The sequence below is a fragment of the Poecile atricapillus genome, chromosome 3, assembly GCF_030490865.1.
Source record: "Poecile atricapillus isolate bPoeAtr1 chromosome 3, bPoeAtr1.hap1, whole genome shotgun sequence".
NCBI lineage: Eukaryota > Metazoa > Chordata > Aves > Passeriformes > Paridae > Poecile > Poecile atricapillus.
This window is the reverse complement of record NC_081251.1, coordinates 12,893,916-12,920,404: the sequence shown is the minus strand read 5'-3', so window position 1 is coordinate 12,920,404 and position 26,489 is coordinate 12,893,916. Positions and strand designations below refer to the sequence as shown.

General features: G+C 35.4%; 1 protein-coding gene across 2 annotated transcripts in view; it reads right to left on the bottom strand.

The window, feature by feature from the left end:
* The window catches only part of NBAS (NBAS subunit of NRZ tethering complex), a 161,350-nt gene that overhangs the window by 87,162 nt on the left and 47,699 nt on the right, over window positions 1–26,489 (bottom strand). For both annotated transcript variants that reach the window (XM_058834123.1, XM_058834124.1), the window contains exons 27-35: window positions 26,171–26,233; window positions 25,379–25,501; window positions 23,816–23,918; window positions 21,373–21,596; window positions 18,900–19,012; window positions 16,254–16,367; window positions 9,110–9,223; window positions 8,060–8,217; window positions 6,614–6,712 (exon numbers count right to left, since the gene is read on the bottom strand). In XM_058834123.1, coding sequence (XP_058690106.1) covers window positions 6,614–6,712; window positions 8,060–8,217; window positions 9,110–9,223; window positions 16,254–16,367; window positions 18,900–19,012; window positions 21,373–21,596; window positions 23,816–23,918; window positions 25,379–25,501; window positions 26,171–26,233 — 1,111 coding nt within the window. The remainder of the gene's footprint in view (window positions 1–6,613; window positions 6,713–8,059; window positions 8,218–9,109; window positions 9,224–16,253; window positions 16,368–18,899; window positions 19,013–21,372; window positions 21,597–23,815; window positions 23,919–25,378; window positions 25,502–26,170; window positions 26,234–26,489) is intronic.

The window sequence follows — 26,489 nt, the reverse complement described above, 5'->3', positions numbered from 1 at the left end:
CAATGCTCTGCATAAATGTTGAATCTTTCCACTAAAATAATCACCTTTCTACAAATCTGAGGATGGAGTTATTGCAGTGTGTTTCTTGTTAATGGTATGCTCTGTTATTACGTAAGTTGATGGTTTGGTCCGACTGAGACCCTCCCACCCCACGTTATCAATCTAACCTGAGTCTCTGTCTTAGGCCCACCACACCTTGGAATTCCACTTTGGAAATCCCCTAAACTTCCATGCTTGATTAGTCCATGTGACCCAACTTTCCCCCCCTACCTCCCTCATTGGATGATGATTTTGTGAACCCTGTCTTTTACCCTCCCCAGGATATCTCTGATTAGCTGATGCTTTGTACCCTCCCGTTGAACCGCCTCCATATTTCAGCTGTTGCACACTTGCATTTTCTGTCTTCTGCCCCCAATATTCCCCAGAGCAATAGATCCTCTGTTATCCCATGCAAAAGACCTCCCTCTTGTCCTTGCCTCCTCAGAGCGCAGACTGACAGCCAAAAAGCCATAGAGCAAGTGCTCTAGGCACACCTGGGGTCATCCTGCTCCTGAGGTGCGACCCACTCCCGTCGCAGGCCCAAGTGATAGAGCCAGATAAGCTCTGGCAAGATGTGATATCGAGTATATGAACTTAAATCTTCGGTAATTCAAGAAAGCTGATAGTAGAGACAGTTTTGTATTTTTACAGAAGTAGCATTAATTAAGTTGAATTCCTAATAGGGGAAATGGTAGAGATGCAAATATACATCTCTAGACCAAGTGATAAATTATCATCAAGCTTTGAAATTCTGCAGCTGGCACACAAAACACTGAGAACAGCCAGTCTGAAAGACTACAAGAACCCCAACCTCTTCTCGGTCAAAAACTGCTTCTGCAATACATGGACATATACCTTAACTTAGTATGAACTCACAGAACTCCATTCTTAAAACTAGAGACAAATGGGGCTCTCTGTACCAGCTCTTCCTCATATAAAGCATTTCAGTAATACCCACGTTGTCTGATCTGTGCTGTTCCAGCTCTCAAAGGCTGGTGTTAATTGCATGCTTTACAATGCGTGCATATTAGTCATAAACATATAATTAGCGTACTAAGATAAATACACTGCATTTGCAATAAAAACCAAGTGTTTTCCTCCATATAGCAAACTTTAACAGCCATATGTTTATCCCAAACGACTCTACTATTAATTTCCCCATACACTGAAGTATATTAAAAAATTATACCTGTATAACTGCATGGGAAGTATTACTTTACAACTTATTAATTCATGACAAAATTTAAATATGAGAGCCAAAGGATGCCAAGTTATGCTAAAGAGAAATACATCCCACTGTAATCTCAGAGGAAAAATGTATCAGCTTCAATAAGGTGGATTTTCATGCAGAAAACCTTATTTTTAGTACCTTTTACTATAATGTACAGTAAGTTACTGCCTCAAGCTGACCATTTAAGTAGCAGGTTCATCCCAAGTCCTTCAGCATTTGTTTTAATCTTTTCTGAAATCATACTGAGTATTTCACAGATGTACCACTACTGAACCAACTGGCTAAACTGGGAATTTCAGCTCTTGCTTCACCAAATGAAGAAAGTGCATGCTAAGTGCAACCTGTCAGAATTTTTGCTGCTCTGAAAAATTAAAACCAACTGAAAATCCTAGGTCTGGTGGCCTGGGGTGAGAATTTCTTGTTCATGTGTTTTTTAAATAAACCACTTTAAGTACTTAGTAAGACAACTTTTTGTAATTTATTTTAAATGTTACATACTAATATTAATTCCTCTCTGCCACCATTTTCAAGTAGATGCTACAAAACACCTAGTTGAATTTTCATGGAGAAAAAATAAACCAAAACTAAACCAAACCAAAACAGAATGAGAAAAAAAAATCTCATCCAAGCTGTCAACTGCATTTGAGCAAAACACTTTTCTTTAAATCAACCTCCTTCAGCAGTGTGAAAATTAATGAGCTAACTTGTATGCAGGCGTGAATGCTTATAGCACTACTGCTACCAGACAAACTCTACGAATTTTGTTTTAAAATAATTTCAACTCTTACAAGTAATTATAGTTTTTTCAGCCCAAACAGAAATTCTGTTTTCTGAGAAGCCATTTTACTCTGTACCTGGAGCCAGGTTACAACTTTTTGCTATCCCAAATCAATCTCTCATAAAAGAAGTTAAATAAGGCTGGAGAACTCATCTCAAGAAAACAACTTTAATTGTATAGTTTAATGATATCTTTAGGGAGAAGTTACATTTTGGGGGTTCTGAGAGGTGTTTGGGGGAAATTATTTTCTTCTATTAATTCTTCCTGACATCCTTTATAAAGTAAGCACTTGTGATTAAAATCAAAATAATAAAGCAAGAACAACTTATTAAATAGCAGCCAAATTAGCAGATTGAAAATTTGCTTGAATCTATATGGTATAAAAAAGACAGCCAAATTCTGAATTATCAAGTTGCTCTAAAATAACAGCTAAAATATTTTTATACATCTATGTATATACCGCATATATTTATATACCTATACCTTTGCTCCCACATACGCTTATATAACTCCAAACAGTCTAACGGGAGGAAAAACAACAAAGCCAATTGTTTTTGAGACAAGCCACACAAAAGACAGTAATAAACTAGAACAATAGCAGCACAGATTTTAGGATTGGTTTTGGTCTTTAATGACAATTAATCGAAGTGCAAGGATTAAAACAGGCAAAAACTATACACTGCATACACTTTTACATGTTAAGAATCATTATATGTCAAGACTATGAAGGAAATGAAATGATGTAGAACAGTCGGTTCAAAACCAGAGCATCACACATTAGGTCTTCCTTTTCCCTTTTTGGTACTTCCATTACCAAACAGGAATTTAAAATAGTCTCTTTTACATAAGTATTAATGTAGAATCTACATTTTTGTGCATTCCACATTCATGTAGAATCTACGTTTTTGTGCCTTGGACGGTTTTATATTGGGGATTTTGTTGTTTTTTTTTTTAATGTCTGTTTCAGCTATGAACCAGTCAAAGTGAAAACTCCAGTTCTGCAATGATGAAACAACCAGACCCTAAATGAGAGACTATGGAAAAGATTCAGCTCAAGATGACAACACTAATATTCAGGAGTCACTGAATGTTCAGGCTCTTATTAGGGCCATAACATCACTGGAAACAAAGAAGTAACCCAGCCTTAAGCAGACACAATGCATTTGATTCAGCTGCTGAAACACAGCCTTTGATGACTGCCTGAGATATACAGCAGTAATTAAGACAGCTGCTTTAACATCTGCAGGTCTGACAGAGGACTTGACATTTTGGGGCAGCAGCTAAAGGACAAGAGGATGACTGATCATGATTCTCTAATAATTTCTAACAAACTGTGATAAAAATGTATGACCTACCAATTTAATGTAAACAAATGTTCTAAGAGATCCTGCCTTTTCCCAGATATAGTGCTTGGGAAAACTGGAAAAGCAAAGGCACTAACGCTCTGTTAATCAGAAATTTTCCTTAAGAAGCCTTTAAGAAAATCATTCTTATAATTTGAACATATTCTCCTCCAGAAAATACATCTGCTTTTCTATAGAGTTAATTTTCAAAAAACTTTAAACTTAATTTCTCTTGGGTTGATGGGCCACTTTACAGTAATTATGCTTTCATATTCAGATATGTAAAAAATAATGATTTATAACAGATGTAAACATATTTTAAGTATTATGCAGATTTAACAAAGTCACAGCTCACTTGCAAGGCAACTGATTAATATTGTTTTGTGCTTATACACAACACAGCATCTCATGACTAAGCATTTCATTTGAATTTAATATTTTATCATTAATATTCTGAAAGGCTTTTCCTTAATCAAGATCATAATCTTCTCACCAAGATATTTTGGTTGAGAAGCACAAGATTAGTTGTGTAGGCATTTTGTAGCACACACAAGTAAAAAGGATGAGACAGTAAAAAGGATGAGGATTGGTGAAACTTAACATTTTGCTTAAAAACAATCTGGTACACTGGAATCATCACAGCTTCCAAAAAATAACTTCTCAAATGGATTCCATGAGTTCAAACAACAGTGACAAGCTGACACAAAGCTCCTACAGAATAATGATGTGCAGCATCCATGAATTTCTTTTAGAGTAGGACCACCAAAAATTTGGAGAAAAGTTACGCTGAAGCCAACATGACAGCAACTTTAAATGAAATACTTCTAAGCAGTGTATGTATACATATAGCCAGCTCCTATCAAACTTTCTATGAATTTTAGGGGAAAAAATTTAGAGGAAAAATTTAATAAAAATGAAATTTTATTAGAAATTTCGAGGGAACAGTTCACCAAGAAAAAGCTGATGAAATAGGACCAGCTGGTGATGCTGGTTGGCATAAAGAAATGGTAATGGAGACTAGTAATTCAATGCTAGATGAAAGTAAGAGGGATAGAAAAAGGTCACTAAAGGTTTAAAAAGCAAAACTGATATACTTACAGATAGGTATTTTGAATGCAATAGAAAAAGTGATGCCCAAACACATGTATGCCAGACCTTAATCAAGTCAAGATAAGAAAACTTAGAGCACCAATTTGAAAAGGTATCAGTAAGTGAGGAAGAACAACATTTTTCAATTTCCTGAAATAAGGATTCTGTAAATTAAGCAGGATATAAGTGAAAATGAAAGGAATAAAAGAAAAATTTTCCAGTTTGTTGTTTTTTTTCTTTAAAGAAACTAAAATTATGTGACAATGAAGGTGAAGCACAAGGAATTAGATGAAGTGTAACTACACGGATTGCAGTTATGGGATTCAGTGAGGTCAGAGAAACTGAGTTATTGAATATATTGCTTTTCTAACACTGCAGATGTCTGTAACAAAGGATAAGTTATACAGTGAGTAAATTTTTGGCTATGTTTCCTCCTGTGTTATTCCAAGAAATGAAAAAAGCTATAAATCCCTATTAAGTCAACTGGGAGAGAACAAAAAGAAAGAATTAGCAAATATACAGAACTTCATTTCCTAGTGTAACAGTCTGAAACACAACATGCCAAGGAGCCATATTAAACAAAAAGAAAATGCACCTCTCAGTGCAGCAACATATAAACTTGCCAGGTCTACCTACTTCCAATTCTAAAGAGACAATCAACCACAACTAAGCAGGAGGGGGAATGAAAGTTATGTTGGAGAAATTTTTGAATGTCAATTCTCCAGCATAATGAAAATTGCTTCCAATATGCAAACTGAAATGATAGCGAAGTTAATTAGTGAGTTTACTCAACTCTGATAAACCTTTGAATAAATTTCTTAATCATTTATATGCATGCCTAATTGTTCTGCCACAATATAATACTACAGCACATGAAAGGTGATGCATGACAAATTTTTATAGACATTAAAATATTGTAAACATATGCATCCACACCCATATCAATTTTATTAACATCTATTTAACCTCCCACTCAGAGAGATGCATCTACAGATTTCCAGAAAATAAAAAGCATTTGTTCCAGGGAAGCAGACCTATTCTTAATATTGATGATTCTGGCAGACACCAAATGTTTGGCCCTCTTCCTCTGAATACTGCTTACAGTGCTATTTTACTTTCCTGCCATTAATTTCATATATATGCAAATGCATACGTGTACATGTATGTCTACATATTCATGCACATACATATTTATATACACATACACACATGTACATACATAAAAACCACACACAAAATATGGACATATTCTCCATGGAGGCTGGAAATCACAACTGCTCAAAAAGCCACCCTATGCAACATGAACCTTCTCTTCTTTCTTTGCTTCCCTCTTTCACCACTCCCTTTTCACCTCTTCTTTTCTTTATTTTTTTAAGGTTTCTAACCACCTCTCCTCACCCCTAGATTTATTTATTTCTCACTTATTTGATTAAATAGAAAAAAAAAATAAATTAAATATAGAATTTTCCACTTCAAAGAGTGTGAAAAACGTTCCTGTTTTCATAAATAGGTAAATAATTACATCTTTAAAGGGAGAAAAGTACTTGAAATTGTACAGACACAGACATAAAATGATAGACATAAAAGCAGAAAGAAAAATAGAAGACTTGTTTCCTGTTGTCCCGCCTGTGGAACACTCAATATTCCTTCTGATCTTACACATAAAACCAATTTCACATGCAATATATGAACATTACAAAATAACAAGTCATAAACTTCATGATGCACAGAACTAAGGGGAAAAAAGTTAAATTCAAAATACTTTTTGGTTAAATATGTATTTCAGGTTTAAAATATTTTGGTTTGCAACTGGGACAGATTAATATATATATATATATATATATAGAAATGTCTACTTTAACTTAAGTTTTGTTGCACTTTTCCTGCCTCTGAGTTTATAATTTTTTTTCAATGGTGCCAAGACTGTGTAGGAAGAAGCAACTAAAAATCAGAACTAAGTATAAATACATAAGCAAAACCTCGAACTTAACCTAACAACAGAAAGTAGTAAATGTCTAATGTTGCTCATTTTATCGAGTAAGCAGACAGATGTTGCTAAAAATTCAAATTTGGTTCTTCAGAGTAATGTAGAACAAAGTCATGATTACTTTTAAAATTCACATTAAAACTTACCTCTGTGTCCTTACTGATCAACAAAGAAGGCCCAGAGATATTTGAATTCTCACCTCCTTCAGAAGGAAGAAACTGGTAATTCACAGCCTCATAAAGAATCTATAAACATGAAATAAATATTATCTTTTGCCAGCCAAATAAGCCAGTGAAAGAATTATGACTGATTTTGTGGGAAACCCAAGAAACTGTGATGTAAAGGCTCCCATGAAAGAAAAGAGTGCAGGAGAAGATCCAAAGAAACCACAGGATCTCTGACATCTTCTCACTGTTGTAGTTACTAGACAAAATTACCTTCCATTCTCCATGAATTTTATGCAATATTTTTCCCATAATCTAAGAAATTTTTTTTATTTTTTTTTTTTTTAGTTTCATGTTCCATGCTGTACAATGTAGGCTAAAGAAATGTCATGAAAACATCCACGATCTGAACTGAGACTGGGCCCCAGGCAACTCCACAAAGACAGGTGTTCCACAGGACAGAGGCTGTGTGAGCAGAAATTCTGCACTAAAATTCCATCTTCACATGTTGCCTGTATTCTCATAGACACTGCTATTCAGGGGATTTTTTAAGGAAAGGCTACACACTTGCAGCTGCCAACCAGGCTGCACATGTGCTGTAGCTGTGACTCCCTTCTTCCACATTCTTACATTCTGTATCCAAGGACCTCTAAGATGTTTCTGTTACACAATTATAAATCTAAGAATATTGTGGACTCTTAGACAACTAAGACAATTATGAACTCAAACAAGTCATAGTATGTAGGCCATGCCACAGTTACAGTGAACAAGAATTTAACATTTTGACAATCTACATTACTGCCCTTCAGTTTCAAATAAAACTTTTGCTATGTCACCTTGACATAAGTTGTATTTAAATGCCACAATTATGTGTTCTCACATATATACTGCAATCAGCTCAACACCTAAGATGTGATTCTATCAAGTCAGTCATTGATGAGTTAATAAAGATTGCTCAGGCACAAAACCTCTTGTAGTTGTTAAAACCATTACATCATTGAAATCTATAAGAAAATAATTTCATTGCATATTGGGTAATAATCATAACAATCATAGAATGAACCCTTGATAGATATTTGTGTGGGCATTTAATGAAGTTGCATTACAAAGTATAAATAACAAAAATATTTTAAAATATCATCAGTTAAATTTGCAAATAAAATGTTTGAATCAGGCAATCAATAAAGAAATTAAAAGTATTAGAAAACACAACTGCACTTCTACTTGAGAAACCAACTCATCACACAAAACTGCTTAGAAAGAGACCTCATTTGCTGAAACATAACAATGAAAGTAGAAGAGTGGAGTAGAACAAATATAAACATACTGGAAGGTAGAAATTAAGGGAATAAACTTGAAAATGAGCCCAAGTCCCCTTTACTTTGGCAGGCATTGAACTTTGATGAAAGAAGCCCCAGAAAGAGGTACCTGGGTTTGCAATGAGCTGCTGACTGCCAGCAGCGCCTCTATGGCACTGGGGGGACAGTGTGTCAGAGCAAAGGCCATGAGCTCCTGGCGCATCCCCAGGTCCTGGTAGCCCTCGGATTGCCCAAGCTGACTGCACACTTCCCAGCTTTTAGAATAACCTACAAGGGAACACAAAACACACATCCTATCACAAGTGAAAGGAGGATGCTGCCCAATTATTATTGGATGAGACAAAGGAGGGTACGTGGTATTCCTGTCAGGGCTTAGCATCTCCTGAAAAAGGAACCATAAAGGCTCCTTTTATAAAACAGAGATGGAGCTCAATTTTAGATTGACCAAATACATGAAAGACTAATCTTTAAAATATTGTAGATAATAATAAAACAGCCACCTGTAAGCTTACATCCTATATTTCTACATATTACAATAAGAAAATAATAATTTATTTCAGAGCATGATACTGAACATTTTACTGGAGTGGCTGTAAAAAAAAAGTATAAAATATATCACTTGATATATTAAAAAAATCTCAATAAATCTTGATTTTTCCCCCCTCATTCTCAAAGAGGAAAAAAAGACCCAAAGAAACAAATCCCATCCTCCTTAGTATTTTGACACATGTATTTCATTTACCTCCACTCATACTGTCACATACACAAATCATATAAATAGCACAAATATATAAATATCTTAAGAGTTCTGATTGAAAGGTAGGTTTCTAAAAGACCTGTATTTTCCTGCTAGCTACAGTCACATGGTTTTATCTGCCTGAGAGGGCTACAGTATAGAAAGAAGTAGAAAATGTGGTTCCCAGAGGCATACAGAAAAGCTCCCTGAAGTTAGACATCCAATAGTTCAGTACACACTTATTCCATGTAGTATTTCTTTCATGTGCCTCTATTCAATGTCAGTGCACTTCCACTAATGAGATGTAACTGCTATTCTAACGAAATGGAACAGTCTGAAGTACCACACCTCACAGCAAGACAGAAGTCAGAACTCAGATTTCCACCACCATCACCTCATGCATCCCCTGTTTATTCACTTCACCTGTGGCCATGAGCTCCTGGCAATGCATACTAGCCGCTTTGTAGTCCTGGAAACTGAGAGCCTGTTCTACTAAAAGGATTAAAACTTGACCTTTTCTCTCCATCTGATCATCTCCTGTAAGAAAAAAATGAAACTTTTTATTAGTTGATTGGAATTAATGGTCAACTTAAGCTTGCTACTTTATTTCTTAAGAATTAACTATAAACCACAACATGAAAAGCCCCTCTTGAAACTGAAACAGAAATAAAATTATCTGCTTTTTTCCTGAAGGAAACAATAAAAAGAGTTAGTATTTTAAAAAAAACATTGGCACCATAGCTTGCAAAAAACCCCAAGCCAATTAGCATATTATGTCAAGGTTAAGAAAAAGAAGGTTTTGAAAACTGAATTTATGTGATGGCCAAAGCATAGATCAAAGCTGATATTTAAGCTAAGTGATATAGAAATCAAATTCCTGACACTGAAAAAAATAAAGTCCATGTACTGTAATAGAAGAAAACAACTGAAATGTTTGTTTTCTTATAATATACAAAGACCCATTTCAAACTGCCACTTCATGGCTCCAAATGGCACAAGATGCATAAAATGTAAGCATTTAAAAATCCCTAAACTCATAAATTGAGTGAGTAGAACTGAAACTAATTTTTCCACACCATACATTTGTCTCAGTCACCAGACCTTCTGGACAAGGCCTCTTCCATTAGTTAGGAATCAAAAGTTCCACTTTAGATACTATTGAAGCCTTCTGACTGAAGTTTCATCAAGAAACTTTGTAGAAAAATGTCCTGACCTCAATTTTAATACATCAGCATTCACAGATGAAAATCCAATGAGACAGCTCATCTCCTTTTCAAAGCCAGTTACAGTCAATACAAATAACATTTATACCTTCACTAGTCATCTATATTTTTTTTAAGCTTTTTTCAATTTAGAGTGAACAATTTGCTGGCAGTAGTTTGTCCAGTCTTTTGCTCAAAATACTACGTCTGTCCATGCACTGTACGAGAAGGTGACAAAACATACACAGGAAAAATAACCTATTAATTTAGGACAGAATTTTTAGAATAAAAACGAGCAGATTTTTTTTTAAATGGAAGCTTCTTGCTCATGCTTCTCGTCTATTATTAAAAGCAATTTTATGCAGTCAGTGTTGTTACAGTCATTTGAAAAGGGCACTGGTTTATGAAACTGTATTACTACAATTTGTGAAATGCAAATATTTCAGAAGGTTAAACAGATCCAGTTTCCAAAACCATTTAAAGAGTACATGTTCTTAAATTGCATAGCTGTTATTTTTAGCTCCACTTTGCAGATCCATCACCACAGACAAAGCAAATTTTAAAGCTTTCTCAAAAAGAAAGCTGTAGCAGTTGCACTACAATGACATTCAAGCAAGTGAAGTACCCTAATTACTGAACTCAATCAAGCCTCCCCTAATCCCCGCACATCACGACTAACTCAGCTGGGAGAACAAGTTAGCTTCCCATCATTTTATCTTCCTGTCTCCTACTCAATATACTGCCAGCATTCCAAGTTGTAAATTAATCACATTCAAGGCTCTCCTGTTGCAAAATTTTGCCCTCTGGAACCTGGGAATCTCTCATTAGGGCAAAAGCAATTATAGATGCCAAAGATGTGCTTCTATCCTCACAAGCTAAATGTGAACTGCCATTTCTCTAAGCAAGGGACACGTACTTGCCACACACCTCCTGATGCCCACTTCACCCTGACAGCTTGACTTCTTACACAGCGATCTGACTAAGCAGCAGACACGAAAGTCAAGACAAACAATCAAACTGTTACTCCTGAGATTTCAGACAAAATAATCACTGCCATTTATGCCCGCTTAAAAATCAGTGGGCTTGCAAGAAAGAAAGGAAGAGCATTTGGACCAAGGAATGCTTGAGCAGCTCTATGCTATCAAGTCCCTCATCCCCAATGTTCCAGCCAAAGACTTTTGGTGCAGCAGGATACACCTCTGCACATTTTACAAAAGCACAAGAAGACAAGATTAGGATAACTTTCCTTCCAGTTCATGGCTATACCTGCTCATCATATCTCCACTCACTGACACTTCTACTACCTTGGCATTCACTGCTATGGCACAGAACAAACTGGCTCCAGTGTTACTCAGTGAATCCCTTTTTCACACACCTTTTACTAACCATGCAGTGACTGATAATGCTCACTGCTGCAGTTCAGTCGCTGTCTTGCATTCAGACATAGAAAAACGCACTGCTTCATCTTTTTAACACAGCATTTTAATAATTAAATCTTATAAAAGGAAAAGTTTTGAATTCTAAACTGTCTCCCTTGCCACTTTGACAGCTATCCGTGACTCAAAACCAAGATAGGAGTGACGAAATTCTTCAAATGGTGACTTGATTATATAAGATACTAATTCTGCTTCAAGCCTCTAACACCTGACGTACAGACTCAAATCAAATCCAGAAGCTGGAAAGTGTTAGGGGATAACCTAAATAATTCTGGGGTTCTAATAAAAATAATGAGAAAAAACATGAAAACTCAGAAAAAATTGAATTTTTTTCCTGAGAAATAAAGAATATTCAAATACTTTTTAAAAGCTTGGACCCAATCTGGATTATATAAAGAAAAAAGCTTATTGAAATACCTTGGGTAAGATGCATGCTACTTTGTGATTGGATAAAATAACATTACCCTGAATGAAATCATACCATTAAAACTTAGAAGTCAAATGATATCAGCATTGTACGTACACTTCAGAATTTCAATGTCACCTAGATTTAGAAGATCTAGGAGATTAGAAGCCATCTACATGGTTAATTCCAAATGAAGAAAGTCAGTGTTAAGAAGATGGATTTAAAAAATAAGCTTTAAGGAATCTGAGCAAAGTTTAAAGCGACTACATTCACTTACTGATATTAAAATTAAATAAATTATCATAGAAAGTTGTGAGAAAAGAGAATAATGGAAGCATTTCCAAAGAGCCTGACAATGGAAATAATGACGAACACTCAGCACATCTTTTTGATATACTGAAAGAGTAGAGAAGATGCTACTGATTTCCAATACAGAAGCTTTTTTTCCTACTTTTATTTTTGCACACATGTACTCAAGTAATTGCATGAAGTGAATTTTTACACCCATTCTTAACAAAGAGCAAGAATTAAGTGAGGATTGCAAGACACAGGGCAGCTTCAGCTCCCTGAGCATGTGCTGATTTTCTGGCTGTCATGCTGAGCACATTCTCCCTCACTCACTTTACCCAACTGTGAAATTAAGATAACAGTTGTGGGCTTACTTTACAGAGGTAGACATGAGGCTTAAGTAGAGTTCACTGTAATTAATCAAATACTTTAAAGCAATTAAGGAGCTGGCTGATATATCATTACCTAAGCAAGATTTTAACTTTGATAAGTATGAATATAAATTCTATTACTCACTTTCAGTGCTGCTCTCTAAGCAAACTGTATTCAGAGTACATAGTTCACAAAGCTCCTTAATAATGACTCTGTGCAATCTACACTTGCATCCACAACAAATGCATTATTTTAAAATTTTAATTAAAATATGTATGTTCTTAGGATTTTATAGGCTATTGCATACAATAAAACATAGCATATGCTTTATATATAGACACACACATACAAAATTTCCATAGACATGGACAAATGTAGCAAGCAGATCTTTTCCTATCAGCAATTATACACAGTGAAGTAGCAGGGGAAGCAAAGAAGGGAAAATACTGAAACAAATTCCTCCGCTGAGCAGATAACACAACACTCTACAAAGTGGATTTGGAACAGAAGGTACCACAGCTTCAAACATGCACAACCAATAAACCAGTAAGTATGTTCCAGAGGACAAAATCAGAATTTCTTACACAGCAAAGATGGCTTATAGATCAGGGTAATTGTGTAAGCAGTGAAAACCAATTAAGAACAAAAATCCAATCTTTCTTCTGGCAGCATTTTATATAACTCTTCATTAAGTCCATAAAGTTCAATCCCCTTTTTCAATATCCAGACCCATCCCAAAATATCTCAATAAAAACATTTGTTTTCATTGTAAGCTGTTAGAAATCACTGCACCCCTTCCCAGCAGTTTTACACCTGCAAATAAAGACTATCTGTACTAAAACTGCAGGGAAGGTTTTCCTTTCATAATATTAAGTTTAAAATAAAATACACTAATTCAAAAATTTTAGAATCTGTATGCATGATCTGCCTTTTTGTCTATAAACTTATTTATAGAATTATAGTAATGTTTGTTATCTCACAACAGGGCTACCAAGTCCTAACATAACTCTTCATCATATTAAAAATAGTATTAATAATATTAATAATTAATTATAACTCAGTAAGTTAAATTACAAGTTCACAGGTACATAAATACCATTTCTACATGTCTGGTTTCAATTTATGTTCTTAATCTCTACCATCAAATTACACAGCGCTCCTCATTACAGACTGTGATTAAGGCTATACCAGCATTACACTTAAAATCTGTTTTCAAAGATAATAACCTAGCTATTCAAATTGTAAGACTCTTTAAATTCAGTGCAAGGTTACCAATTCTACCACTCAGCAGAGGTGCACAGAAGACCTAAGAGTAACACTCTACAGCCTTTCTTAAATAATTTGGAAAAATATTGTATTTACATGCATGATTTGAAATGATGACAATCACGTTTCCTTTGTATGCTACTTGGCAATAGGCATACAAAGGAAATGCCTATTTGCTTATCATATGGGCTAGATACTTGTCCATGGCCTAGAGAGCCAGGCACAAAAAAATTTGCAGTAACAGTGGTATGCTGTTTACAGCATCCAAATACAGAAAAACAAGCAAACAAGAACATTTTAAAAATACTGAGTTCCTTAAAATTAAATAAATCTGTTTTCAATAGACCACCTCCTTCAACAATTAAGTTTAGATAAAATTCACAACTACAGCATTCTCATACCAAATCCGTATCTTACTCATAAATGAATGTTCTCTAGAGATAATAGCTTTCCAATATAAGCATACAACTAGTCATACTTCAGTGACAGTGAAATGTTTTTTAATCACAAAAGCTTAAAACTACTTACGTAAAACAAAATTTAAAAAACACCACATCACATCCCCCACCACAGAAATTCACTACTGAAAATGTTATCTTGCTGTATTTTCCTTTCAGATAAATAAATGTTATTCTATAACTGAAAGATTACTTTGAAAGTGTCCAAGTTACTTGTATATTTATCATAAGAGAAAAGTGTCTAAGTATTGTATTCCTTACCAAGACTCACTCTTGAAATATAATTTTACTGCTAAAATTCCCTACTTACCATAAGAGCAACCATCAGCATTACTCCCAAGGTTAACCACTGAAGTCAGAGAGCCCAACAGTCACAAGATAAGTATGCCACCAGTAGATTAAGTAGGAGTTTTTAAATCATTCACCTGTTTAAAAATTAACCACCTCACACATTCATCTTGTGCTTTTCTCTAGCCTGGTAAGTGCATGGAAGAACTGGGGGGCCATTTCATTATCTGGCTTTAAATATCTCTTAAATCTCTTTTCGGTGGTGACTCAGGAAGTGTCACTGTGATTATAACACTAGCACACTGCTTATACACTAGTACTATATCAATGAACTCTACACAAACTCCCTAAAGTTCTCTACATACTATGCAAGGACTGCCATCTTTCAGTCTCTGGAGATGGGAGCCACAAGTTTGATCCCTTTTCAAAGTACATACCAGGGCACTGTAAATCCTATGGCTAAGACTAAGGGTAACACTACTGGACAAAGCTTTTTAGAATCTCCCTTGATCTTGGTTTCCCTTTTTTCACACAAAGAGAATACCTTAGATTCACAAAGAGGGTGAAAAAAAATCAGTAGCATTAGCCAAAAGAGCCCAGAATATTAAGAAAAATTCACAGATTTTAACTTGATGTGAATGAAACAAAACAAAGAAGGAAAGAGCTGTACAGTAATCCTGTCTTATGAACCAGTAAAGGAGACTTCTTTTTCCCCCAAAAAGCCTTATAAGCAAAGAAAAAGAAGTTACAACTGTCATTCATATTTGTTGATGGATTACATATTAAATATGTAGACTGGATCCAACTACCCAACACGGTACATCCCATGCCCTCTTCCACCTTTCATGTAGCAGCGCGGTGCTGACCAGAGTAAGGATGAGTCCTGTGACTACTTCCCTTAGGACCAAGGTATCTTGGGAGGTCAACAGCCTAATTTCCACACCACTGTTCTTAACCTCACACAACTGTCTTGAGTATCTCCCCCTCTATTTATAATACTATGCAAAAAATTGCCAGTACTAAGCGTCCTGAAAATGTAAGAAAAAAATCTTAAACGATTTCACAAATAGAGAGGAAGAATTAGCCAGGCATGTTCAGTGACAAAGCTGGAATGCATTGATTTTATATGCTATGCTGCATAAAATATAAGTATTTTATATTTCTATATTCTATTTCTACATCATAAAAATACAACAGTATTGTGTTTACAGCTGCATTGATTAAGTATTTTTCAAAAATGAAAAAAATCAAAAGGCAGATACTTTAAGTAGGCTATAAAAAAAAACCATTAAAAAATCCCCAAATATCCTCAGGATTCAATTTTTGAAGATGCTCAGCTCCTCAAATGAATACTCAACTTAATGCATTATTTTTAGTGCCCAAAGGAGATACATGCAGCATAGACTGAAGTCTAACAGCTGAAATTCATGCTTTACAGATGATTTTTCCCCCTGTATCTTAAATGCAACCATTATATAGCCATCAGGCTACCTTATCTGACAGAGGCAGTAACACTCACAGTAATTTCAATACTACAAATTAACTGTAAAACAAGATATTCTCAGCCACAACTTCTCCAATCTGAAATCAGGCTTTACTCCAACTCTAGATTGGAGAGGGAATTTTTTTATTTCAGGTATTAGCAGAACATAGCAACTGACCATTTCAGCTGTTTTACAGATGAAATATTCGACCCATGTGAAATGCCTCATACCTCCCCAATGACTGCTCTTCCATGTCACTCTTTAGTAGTATCTTTGAATGCGTATTCTGAAAATGAACTTAAATGTCCTAAAGCATAATATAAATGCTCACTGCACTGCAGCTCAGTGTCTTACTAACACAGCTTACCTGCAACCCTTAGCAGGTTTGCCAGTCCCAGGAGTTTCGCAGGCTGTTTATAGTTTGTTGACATCTGAGCCAGACAGTCCTTGATGAGACTGAGTCGATCGGAACACAAACGCACTGTTGAAAGCAGAACTGGTTTAGAGACTGTACAAATGAACTTGACTGCTGTGCTGCTGCTTAAACAACACAGGACAGAAGGAGTGCTGGGGAATATAAGAATGCAAACACAATCTGAGAACCAGCTCAAAGCTGCTTGCATGCAGATCCTCAATTACACCTATAAACAGAAAGTTAAAATAACACCACAGGATATCCAGCTCCAATCATTAGCAAGTCAGGCTGGGAAGGGAGCAAAAGAGGAAAACTGACCTGAATGAAAAATCTTTTGTTTCATGTTTTCACATTCACACTTCTTAAATGTGTCCAATTAACTGATATACATTTATTCAATATTTTTTAATTCTAATTTTTGCAAGAAAATCCCATAAGACTTCTAACACAGCAGTCTTTTAACTTTTCTTTAGAACGTTGTAACTAAATTTCATTTATTTAGCACGGACAAGATACATCACAGATGTATCTGAGATCTGTCATCAGCAAATGCTTCAGCTTTAATTTACTTTAAAATTTCCTGAGGAAGTGGAAGGATAGCCTGCAAATCACCAGGTTCTGTCAACCATATCCTGAGCAGCTGATAATTAGTACTGTGTTTCAAAACAGATTTTACCAAGAATTAAACAATTGTTTTAATTGCATAATTTAATATCATGAACTGATTCCAGTGTTCTATTTAGCTAGTTAATGGGTGGCTAACTTCAGGCTGCTGTTTTAAAAGGCAATGCTTTCATACTATGCAAGTTTTCAGAACACAGAGGAACAGCATGCAGATTATTCCACTTAACACTGAGTAAGAGTGAATGGCTGCATGGGGATAAACTCTGCATTAGTATATTTGGCTTAAAACAAGATATCAGGCCTCTCAGTAAGAGAAAAGACGTATTAGTATAATGAAAACTATTAATTCTGGGAACTAGACTAAAATGAATAAGAACTGAAGAGCAGGAAAAGATCATATTTTTAGTTTCACATTTAAAATTCTATCACAGGCATATATTAGTATATAACAATAAAATGTTTTCAGTCACTAATTATTTAAGTAGGAATTTTTCATACATAATATAACTAAAAGTAATCTGATATAATACCATGGGTCAAACACTTAAAGATGGACTTGACTTCACATTTTATTTTAGTAAGGAGTCCTCAAACCAGATTTTATTACAATATAGCATAATGGTAGTTCATAAACTTAAACCATTAAGTTTGTTAAAAAGAGAAGTGGGGGAAAATCTACAGAAAATTAAACACAGAACTGCAAATAAAAGTCTATTGCTAAAAGAGTAGTGCTGTAGGAACAGCTGATCCTTAGTGCTATTTTAATGACATTCTATCAAAGTAACAGATCATTTAAAGGCTTTCATTAAAACCTGAAAATATCATTTTAATCTTATTAGATTAATCTGATTTACATGAAAGATACTGAGGCAAGGATAATCAGAATCATTAATGAAATTACATGCATGATTTCACACATTCTAATTAATCTAGATCAGTTGTATTACACATACTGTTAATGCTTTTTTTAAATGTCACTGCTTTTTTGAAGTGATACCTCCATGTCCACATCAAAAAAAGTTGAGGAAAATACATGTACTTTTTTGCAGGCTGAACAAATGGACTGAAAAATAATTTTACTTTAGAAATCAACAGGCCAGTACTGCAAGATCTAGAAATCAGACATTCTCAGTCCAGAAACTTTAAGATTTCTGAATATAACACTTGGAGCATCAATTCACTTGAACAAATACTTGGAAAAAAAGAGAACAAAAAGAGAACACCAAAGTAAAGTAACAACAGCCGCTGAGAACATCTACTTCATTTTCCATGAAGTGGAAAGCATCAGAAGAGCGTTCCATAAATTCTAATATTTCTATACACAATGCCAGAAGTAAAACACTATCATCAGCACATCTCATGGCTCAGTGCTTGTCTCAGCCAGTTCCATGAGTAGTGTTCATGCAATTTCATTGTTCATAATTGTAACGTCTTTCCAACTTCTGCCCAACAACTTTCTGTTCCACTGGACTCAGAGCTCTGAAAGATTTAGTTTTCAGCATCTCATCAGAAGAAAGACCTTGTAAAAGTTCACTTCCACTGTCATTGGGTTTTATATACCTCACAATGAAAACCCAGTGGAGACATGAAAACTGTGCCTCTGCATGAAGTACCTCTCTCCTACCTGTTATTTTAAAGCACACAGAGAAATACAGATTATTTGGCAAATAAAAGATGAGCTGAATTTCTGTTCAAGTCACCAGGAGTTTCATATACTTGATTCTCCACTTTAAAGTCCTGATAAAAGTAAAAAAAAAAAAAAAAAAAAATACCATACGCAACTATCGTTCTTTCCTCACAAGCTAAAATATTCTGTTAAAAAAATTACTTTTTCTATGTGTCTGTAAACTGCCTGGAGGCAGTATATGGGCTCTTTAGTTTAATCACATCACACTTATATAAACAGTAACATTTCTCATGCACATTTATGCCTGTGATTCAAGTAGTCATATAAAGAATAAGATTATGCAGTACCTTGCAGTGGTAATATTTTCACACCAAACTCTTCCAGATAACCCAGAGCACGAATGAGGTCCAACTCCTCCTGAACAGCACTCGGACTGTCTTCAATAAGTTGCAAACAGCACCTAAACGAGAATGAAACACATTTTTCTGAAATTTGATGAAAACATTCAATATTAAACTTATGGGAAAAGTTTACCAGTGAGTAAAACAAAACAAACCACCAGCAGCAATTCACTGTGCTTATGAAATGTCAGAATACTCACTATTTTTGTATTGTACATGGGAGGTGTTTGGCACAATCTGTATCTTAGAGCCGGCTAAATATCATAATAAATTTCTGGTTTTGCATTGCCTTCAACTGGTCGTTATATGCACATCACCTAAACCCTCCTGAGCTTAGATATGCAACTAATTTAATAGATGACACTGAAGGTGTATGTACTTTAATACGTAATTATTTTGGGAAATATTTCTCCTACCACTATTCTGTTTTGTTATTGCCATATAATAGAAGATAAATGCAAAATACTGTAAAAACTTGACTGGAAGTACAACATTTAGAGTCATTGTTTCAAATGCAGTTTCCTCAACTAGGTACAGCAAATAAAACAAAGCTTATAAAAAAAACAACATAAAACCCACTAAATTCCTCTGAAGATGAATTCATGCATGCAATTATTAAGAGAACATTATTCTAAAAATGTTTTTTAAATCATTAGAATAGTATATTATTGTAATAAGTTTTAGATATTTTTTTTAAATACAAGCTGCATTCTGGTACAGTGTATTCATATGTAGTTTTACTAATACACATTCAACAAAGAAAATCAACATGCAAAATCACAGAATCATAGAATGGCCATAGGTTGGAAGAGACCTTACACATCACCTAGTTCCAAATCCCCTGGCACAGGCAGGGACACCTCCCACTAGACCACGTTGGTCAAGAGCTCCATCCAGCCTGGCTTTGAAACACTTCCTGGGATGGGGCAGCCACAATTTCTGGGAACAACCTGTTCCAGGTGCCTCACCATCCTCACAGTAAAGGGTTCTTTTTAAAACATCTAACCTAAACCTACTCTCCTCCAGTTTGAAACCATTTCCCTAGGTCCCACTATATGCCCTTGTAAAAAGTTCTTCTCTTTCTTACAGGCTCCCTTCAGGTGCTGTAGTACTGGAAGTACACACTGAGGTCATCCCAGAGCCTTCTCTTACCCAGGCTGAACAACCCCAAATCCCTCAGACCTTCCTCACATGAGAGATGCTTCATCCCTCTGGCCTCACTCCAACAGCTCCATGTCCTTCCTGTGCTGGGACCCCAGTGCTGGATGCAGCCCTGCAGGTGGGGTCTCACCAGGGCAGAGCAGAGGGGCAGAATCCCCTCCCTCTCCTGCTGCCCACGCTGCTTTGGGTGCAGCCCAGGGCACCTTTGGCTTTCTCACCTGCAAGGGCACATGGCTGGGTCATGTCCAGCCTCTCACCTACAGCACCCCCAGGTCCTTCTCAGCAGGGCTGCTCTGGCTCTGTTCATCCCCCAGCCTGGAGTGATACCAGGGGTTGGCCCAATCCATGTGCAGCACCTGCACTTGGTCTTGCTGAAACTCATGAGCCTTATGAGCTTCACGTCTTGAGCTTGTCCAGATGGCAACTCATCTCAGTGATTTTAAATGGCTTGATTCACCATACACACTAAATCAGCAAAGTATTTGATTTGTCCAGTCTATCATATTTTTTCTCCACATGTTAATTAAGAATACACATTTTAAATTAAAACCAAAACTGTATGTTATCTGAACATCCCATCTGACCCCATCAGATTTTTCAGGCACATTGACAAATATTTCAGGGTGAAGATTAAAATAGGAGTGGAATAAAGGAGCAAAAGAGAAGCTGAAATTGTCTGCCCAGGGAGGTGGCGAAGTGATCATCCCTGGATGTGTTTAAAAACAGATGTGGCACTCAGTGGCATGGTTTAGTTGAGGTATTAGGGCTAGATTGGACTTGATGATCTTGAAGGTCTCTTCCAACCTAGTGATTCTGTGAAGATATTCTACATAAACCAACGTATATATGAAGGCTACTAGGAGACCCACACATGGTAATCACTCTGAGAAACTCAAGTTAAGTTACCATGAAACAAATGATTGAAGGTAAATCAGGAGGACCAAAACATATTACTAAACAGAATAAACACACAGTCACACTTTCATAGCAAGTATTTGAGCTATAAACCACGTATTTTGAAATATCACCATAAAACCCTAAGAGAAAAGCTGGTCACAGAACCCTTATGCATTAAAAGGGTCTTTAAACTCCTCGCATTAAAAGCAACACTATTCTGTATTTCCAGAGCCTGCTTATGAAAAAGATTCTCAATAGAAAAAGGGGGGGGGGGGGGGGGGGGGGGGAGAGATACTAACAAATAAATGCAGTGATAACATTCAATCAGTTGTATTTATATATATGATAGCTGTAAATGTACCTGGCCAATTCCATACAGCTATCAGTCAAACTCGCTGAAGAATTGAAATATTCTCTACCAGCGGCCAAAACTAGTTCAATGCTTCTCGCATAGCTGACTCGGTACTGTGGCTTCCCTTTTGATGAACCTGGGAGATCCACTGACCAAACACTGCAATGCATCATTTGCCCAGCCAGGTGGATATTGTCTATACTGCTTGAGCATAAAAGACTTTCGGTGAATATCTAAAAGAAAGAACAGTAATTTAATAACCTGCATGAGCAGCAGCTTTAAATAAGCTTATCTGCATTGTATGGCATTAACACCTTTGAATACAAGGATGCCTGAAACCAAAAGAATATATTCAGTCCAAGCAGAAAATCTAACTTCTACCAAGGGAATTATTTCTACAATGCACTTAAGTAAAGCTAAAATTAACTAGTAGATAGTTTCTATTTACTGGAAGTTTAAAAAAAAGCATATTGAGTTTCTTTTTATAGTATGATTTAAGACATCAAAATATACCTACATTCGGAGGTGTTAATACGCTGTAAGAATCTGAAATGGCAGTTCAGTATTAAGACCTTAAAACCAACAACGTAAGAGAAAAATTTTGTATACCTAAAGTAACTAAAAACATTTTGAACTGTGTATTTAAGATGGTCTTTAAATTTCAATCAAGACTACCTTCAAAGAATGCAAACTCATATAATGCTGCATCTGCCACAAAAAACCTAATCAATTTCAAGGTAAAAGTTTTGCCCCATTTAAGACACTCAAAATAATCTCAACTCCTTACAAAAATAATTTGCTTTTTTTTTTTTAAGCACAGTCATTACAGTCCTAATGAAAATGAACATAAAAATTTAATCATTTCAGAAATATCACAGCTGCAACAATATGGCCTTTAAGAAAGGTTTGAAAGTTCATAACAAATTCAAGAGGATCAATGAATCATAGAAGAGCCCAGGTCAGAAGGGATCTCAAAAGATCATCTGGTCCAACCTTTCATGGGAAAGAAGGCATAAATGAGTTTATTTAGCACTCTATCCAATCATATTTTATTTCAAGGTATTTCTTTTATAGGAAGAACCTCTCCAAACCATCTCATTCTCTGGAACAGCTCAGCGCTTCTTGAAGAACATCACAGAATTAGATCATCTTCCATTTCACAACATATTAACCCCTCAAGAACAGCAAGAGATGCAAAATATCAGAACTGACCCTTCCTCCTCTAAGATCACACACAGAACATTTACCTCTCTGAAAATTTATGAAGTCAAGAGGACAATTAGAATTCACTGTGCATGAAAGAAGAGAGTAAGCATCATGCTAAAAAATACCCAAACCTCATAGGGGATTGCAAATCCTTACTGCCTCATCAGTTTATAAATTTTGAAGTTATCAAAGTATAGCTGCATATGACAGCACTACATTTCAAAGCATTTTTAGCACTCCTACATAATTCTTTCCAAAACCTTGTCGTGTTTTTTAATCATATAGTTCAGAGTTTAAAAAAATAACAGAAAACTTACATTAAGATTTGAGTAAAGCAAATGCCTTATTTGCAGAGTGCTCTAGTATTACAATTTCTTAACATGCACTTAAAAAATATTTCAAGTATACCAAGTTGCAGCATAACACAAAACCATGACTATTAAACATGTTGCAGATTTTCTAGCCGTACAACTACAGAGAGTGATATTTCTCGTAAGTTGAATAGCATTGTCTTTTTCCTTTTTTTTTTTTTTCTAATTTGCTCTTAAAACTTCTCCTAAGAGCTAATCAGAGGGGTAGCCATAAGCAATTCTGTAAATTGCAATAAAACCTTCTTCGCTATAAACACTAATTATACAGGACATAGAAATGCATCTGTATTTAATTGCAGTACACTGAAGTGAAAATGTAAATAAACAATATATGTCACAGTAAATGCCACATCTGTGTAACACCTATCTTTTTTAAATACTAACGACATGGGTTTGGACTTCATGCACATGCAAGGGGTTTTTTACCTTCAATGAAATTAGATTTCTCATCTCACATAATTTTACTTCAATTGCAAGCAGCAGACTGTCCATAACCCTATAATGATCTTGGATAATATTAGCAAACCAGAATTCCATGTTTAAGAAATGCTTGAGTGAAGATAACGTTTTATTTTCATTAGTCTGGAGTGTTTATTGCTAAACAGATTTGACAGTTTCTATGTAAGAAAGTCTCACAAAACTGACTCAATTTCTAAAAAGTTGAATTTTAATGAAAGATATACAGGGCATTTATAGCTTTAGATAAAATGAATAAACACCAGAAATTTTTTACTTAAATAAAATACTGTAAAAAAAAAGCAGTAAACAACCAAGTAACAACACAGAAAAATGTATTTACATCTGTGAGCAACAATATGAAATAAGAATGTGTAGCTTAGTTGGGAGAGAAGCCAGTAAGAAGACATAAAACTCACCTCATAGCAAGTATCTGAATGTAAGCACCTATACACTTTCTGCTGCATGTCCAACATATCCTGGAGCAATTCCTTCCACTGTGTCTCACCAACAGATGGTTGCCTACAAATATTTTTTAAAATTAAATATTCTCTTCCCCAACAATTTTAAAGAAAAGCAGTAGATTTCCATCACCAAAAATATGAGTTTCCTCAAATGCTATTTCAATATTTAATTAGATTTTTAACTGGAAGTGATTCAAAGACAAAAGGCTTTTAATATTAATTACTATTAAAACAGTGTTTGTTGGAAAAAAAGGTTGACAACAATGCAGTACCCAAAGTGCTTTTTTTGTGGGATAAGACAGGGATTTAAGCAATATTTCTCAAGATCCCCAAGTAGGTTTTGATAGTTTTCTGTAGTACATCAGGAAGTTGGAAATGCTATCTTCCTGCTGATCTGGGAACTGCAGGGCAAAACCAAGTCTGTAACAGCAACTGAGGATCATTAAAATGCTCTTCATTGTAGGCAATCTCAAAGGACTAATCAATGGCATGCAATCACAAGAGAATAAAGCTGCAACTTTATTTTGTTTCTTAAAATTAAGTGCATTCAGACTCTTGACCCTCTGGATCTGTGGATCTCTATTTATCCACAAAACTTCGACTTCTTTTGCTCTACCAAAACTTTTAGTAGGAAAAACACTATGAAGGTTTCTTGGCATTATCTTGAGCCTTTCAGATTAAAAAAAAAGACCTTTTTAAATTACATGAGCTAGTTCTAGCTAATAGTGATTTTCTCATGTGGCATTAGCTTTTACTGTGGCAAAACAAAGAGTCTCCAACACAAGTGGAAAAATCAACATTTTTCCTACAGAGGTATTGTCTTGATCTTTCTAAAGAGAGATTTCTAAAAGTCTTAAAAAGCTTTCAGACTACTAAAAATATAAATTCCACTCTACCATCATGGATACACTGTTGTGTATATTTGCTTCAAATAAGAAAGAAAAATCACCCCCAATTATGGCTGGTTCTCCTGGGATTCAAAATTTTTATCTGCTTATACCAAGAGCTATTTAATAATTCATATACAGTTGAAAGATGAGTTAAATGAAAGATGAGTTAAACTAGAAAAATTGAAATATTATACTGGGACTGTAAGTGGTAAAATCAATACCTAAAATCAATAAATTACCCAATTACAAGGGTTCCAAGAAAACACACCAAAAAAACCAAAGAATTATTTTACAAATCCTACACTCCCAATAAAATTTAATAGGTCTTAAAGGATCTCTTTTACAATATGTTAACTTTCACAGTTCATCATCCTGCAGTATTCTGCAGCCAGTATGCATTTTAAGCTTGTTTACTTGAACATGAACATACCAAAGCAGGATTGAAGGCAGGCAAAGATTTTTGACTGTGGAAACACTAATGACATTAATCACCAGTTCAACAAAAGTGTTTATGTACACTGTCTTCAGGGTGAACAGCACAGCGCCCTACTGCCATAAAGCAGGCAGGCAGGCTCTGTTACCTCACTGCCCTTCCCCTCTTCTCCCTCACTCCCCCTGGAATACTAACTTGCGACCTGTGTGTCTTGTCAGCCTAATCATCAGCTTCCGTGCCTCCTCTGCATTGTCCTTGGTGTCCTTCACAAAGGAAACCGGCTTCTGCAGGCCGTGCTTCTCCAGCAGCTCCGACACACTGCAAACACAGGCAGCATTTTGGAATCCTGCACAACTCTACAACTACTGCTGCAGCACCAGAACTCTTAAAGCTCTCTCAAAAATATGCACTGCAAATGCAAACAGTCTCCATAAAATCTCTTACTGTATAGATTAGCCAGAGTAACATTACCTACATTTTTTTTAACATATGTATATTAATAATACAGTAGGGTAAACACATACCACCAATACCTGATGACATACCTTGACAGATTTAGTCTTTGATCACTCAAAGCATTATAGAATATCAAGATCAAAACTAATTCCTCAGGTTAACCCTCTTCTCCCTCTTCCAGAAAGCCCCACCAAAAATAAGACAAACAAAACAAAAAATCCCCAATCAAACAAATCTCCAACAAAGCCCCCCCCACCAAAAAAAAAAAAACAAAACACCAAAGAAAACAGAAAAAAACCCCAAAACACAAAGCCTCAAAGCTTTATTCCAAGAAAAATATCTCTAGAGATTTATAATATTCAAATAGATAAAACCAAAATTTCTGTGTTCTGAATATAAAAATTATACAGATAATCTTGTTGACAGCATTAAAAAGAAATATTTTTGCTGGTTTCTTATCATAAAAAATTTTTGGCTATGCCTATGTGATTTCTGTAAGAATACACTATTTATTTTAGCAAAATTAAATACCTTAGAATTTGTTCCAGTTCATCTACTTCATCATGAAGAGTGTTAGTTTTATCTGTTTCAGGCCTGCAATGATATCACACAATTAAATATATACATACACATAGATATTCCTTAAAATTTCCTCTCGTAATTCATATTACATAGATGCAAAGATAAGCAGTCACACACTCCTTGATTAAAATCAAATATATGTTTACTTGGAAATATTAAAATTGTTGGGCTTCTTGCTGTAAAGACACTTAAAATTTAGAGGGTCATTCAGTTTCCCAAGACCAGAGGTTATCCTTCTTCCTTAGACTTTTCTCAGGCTCTCTCCTTC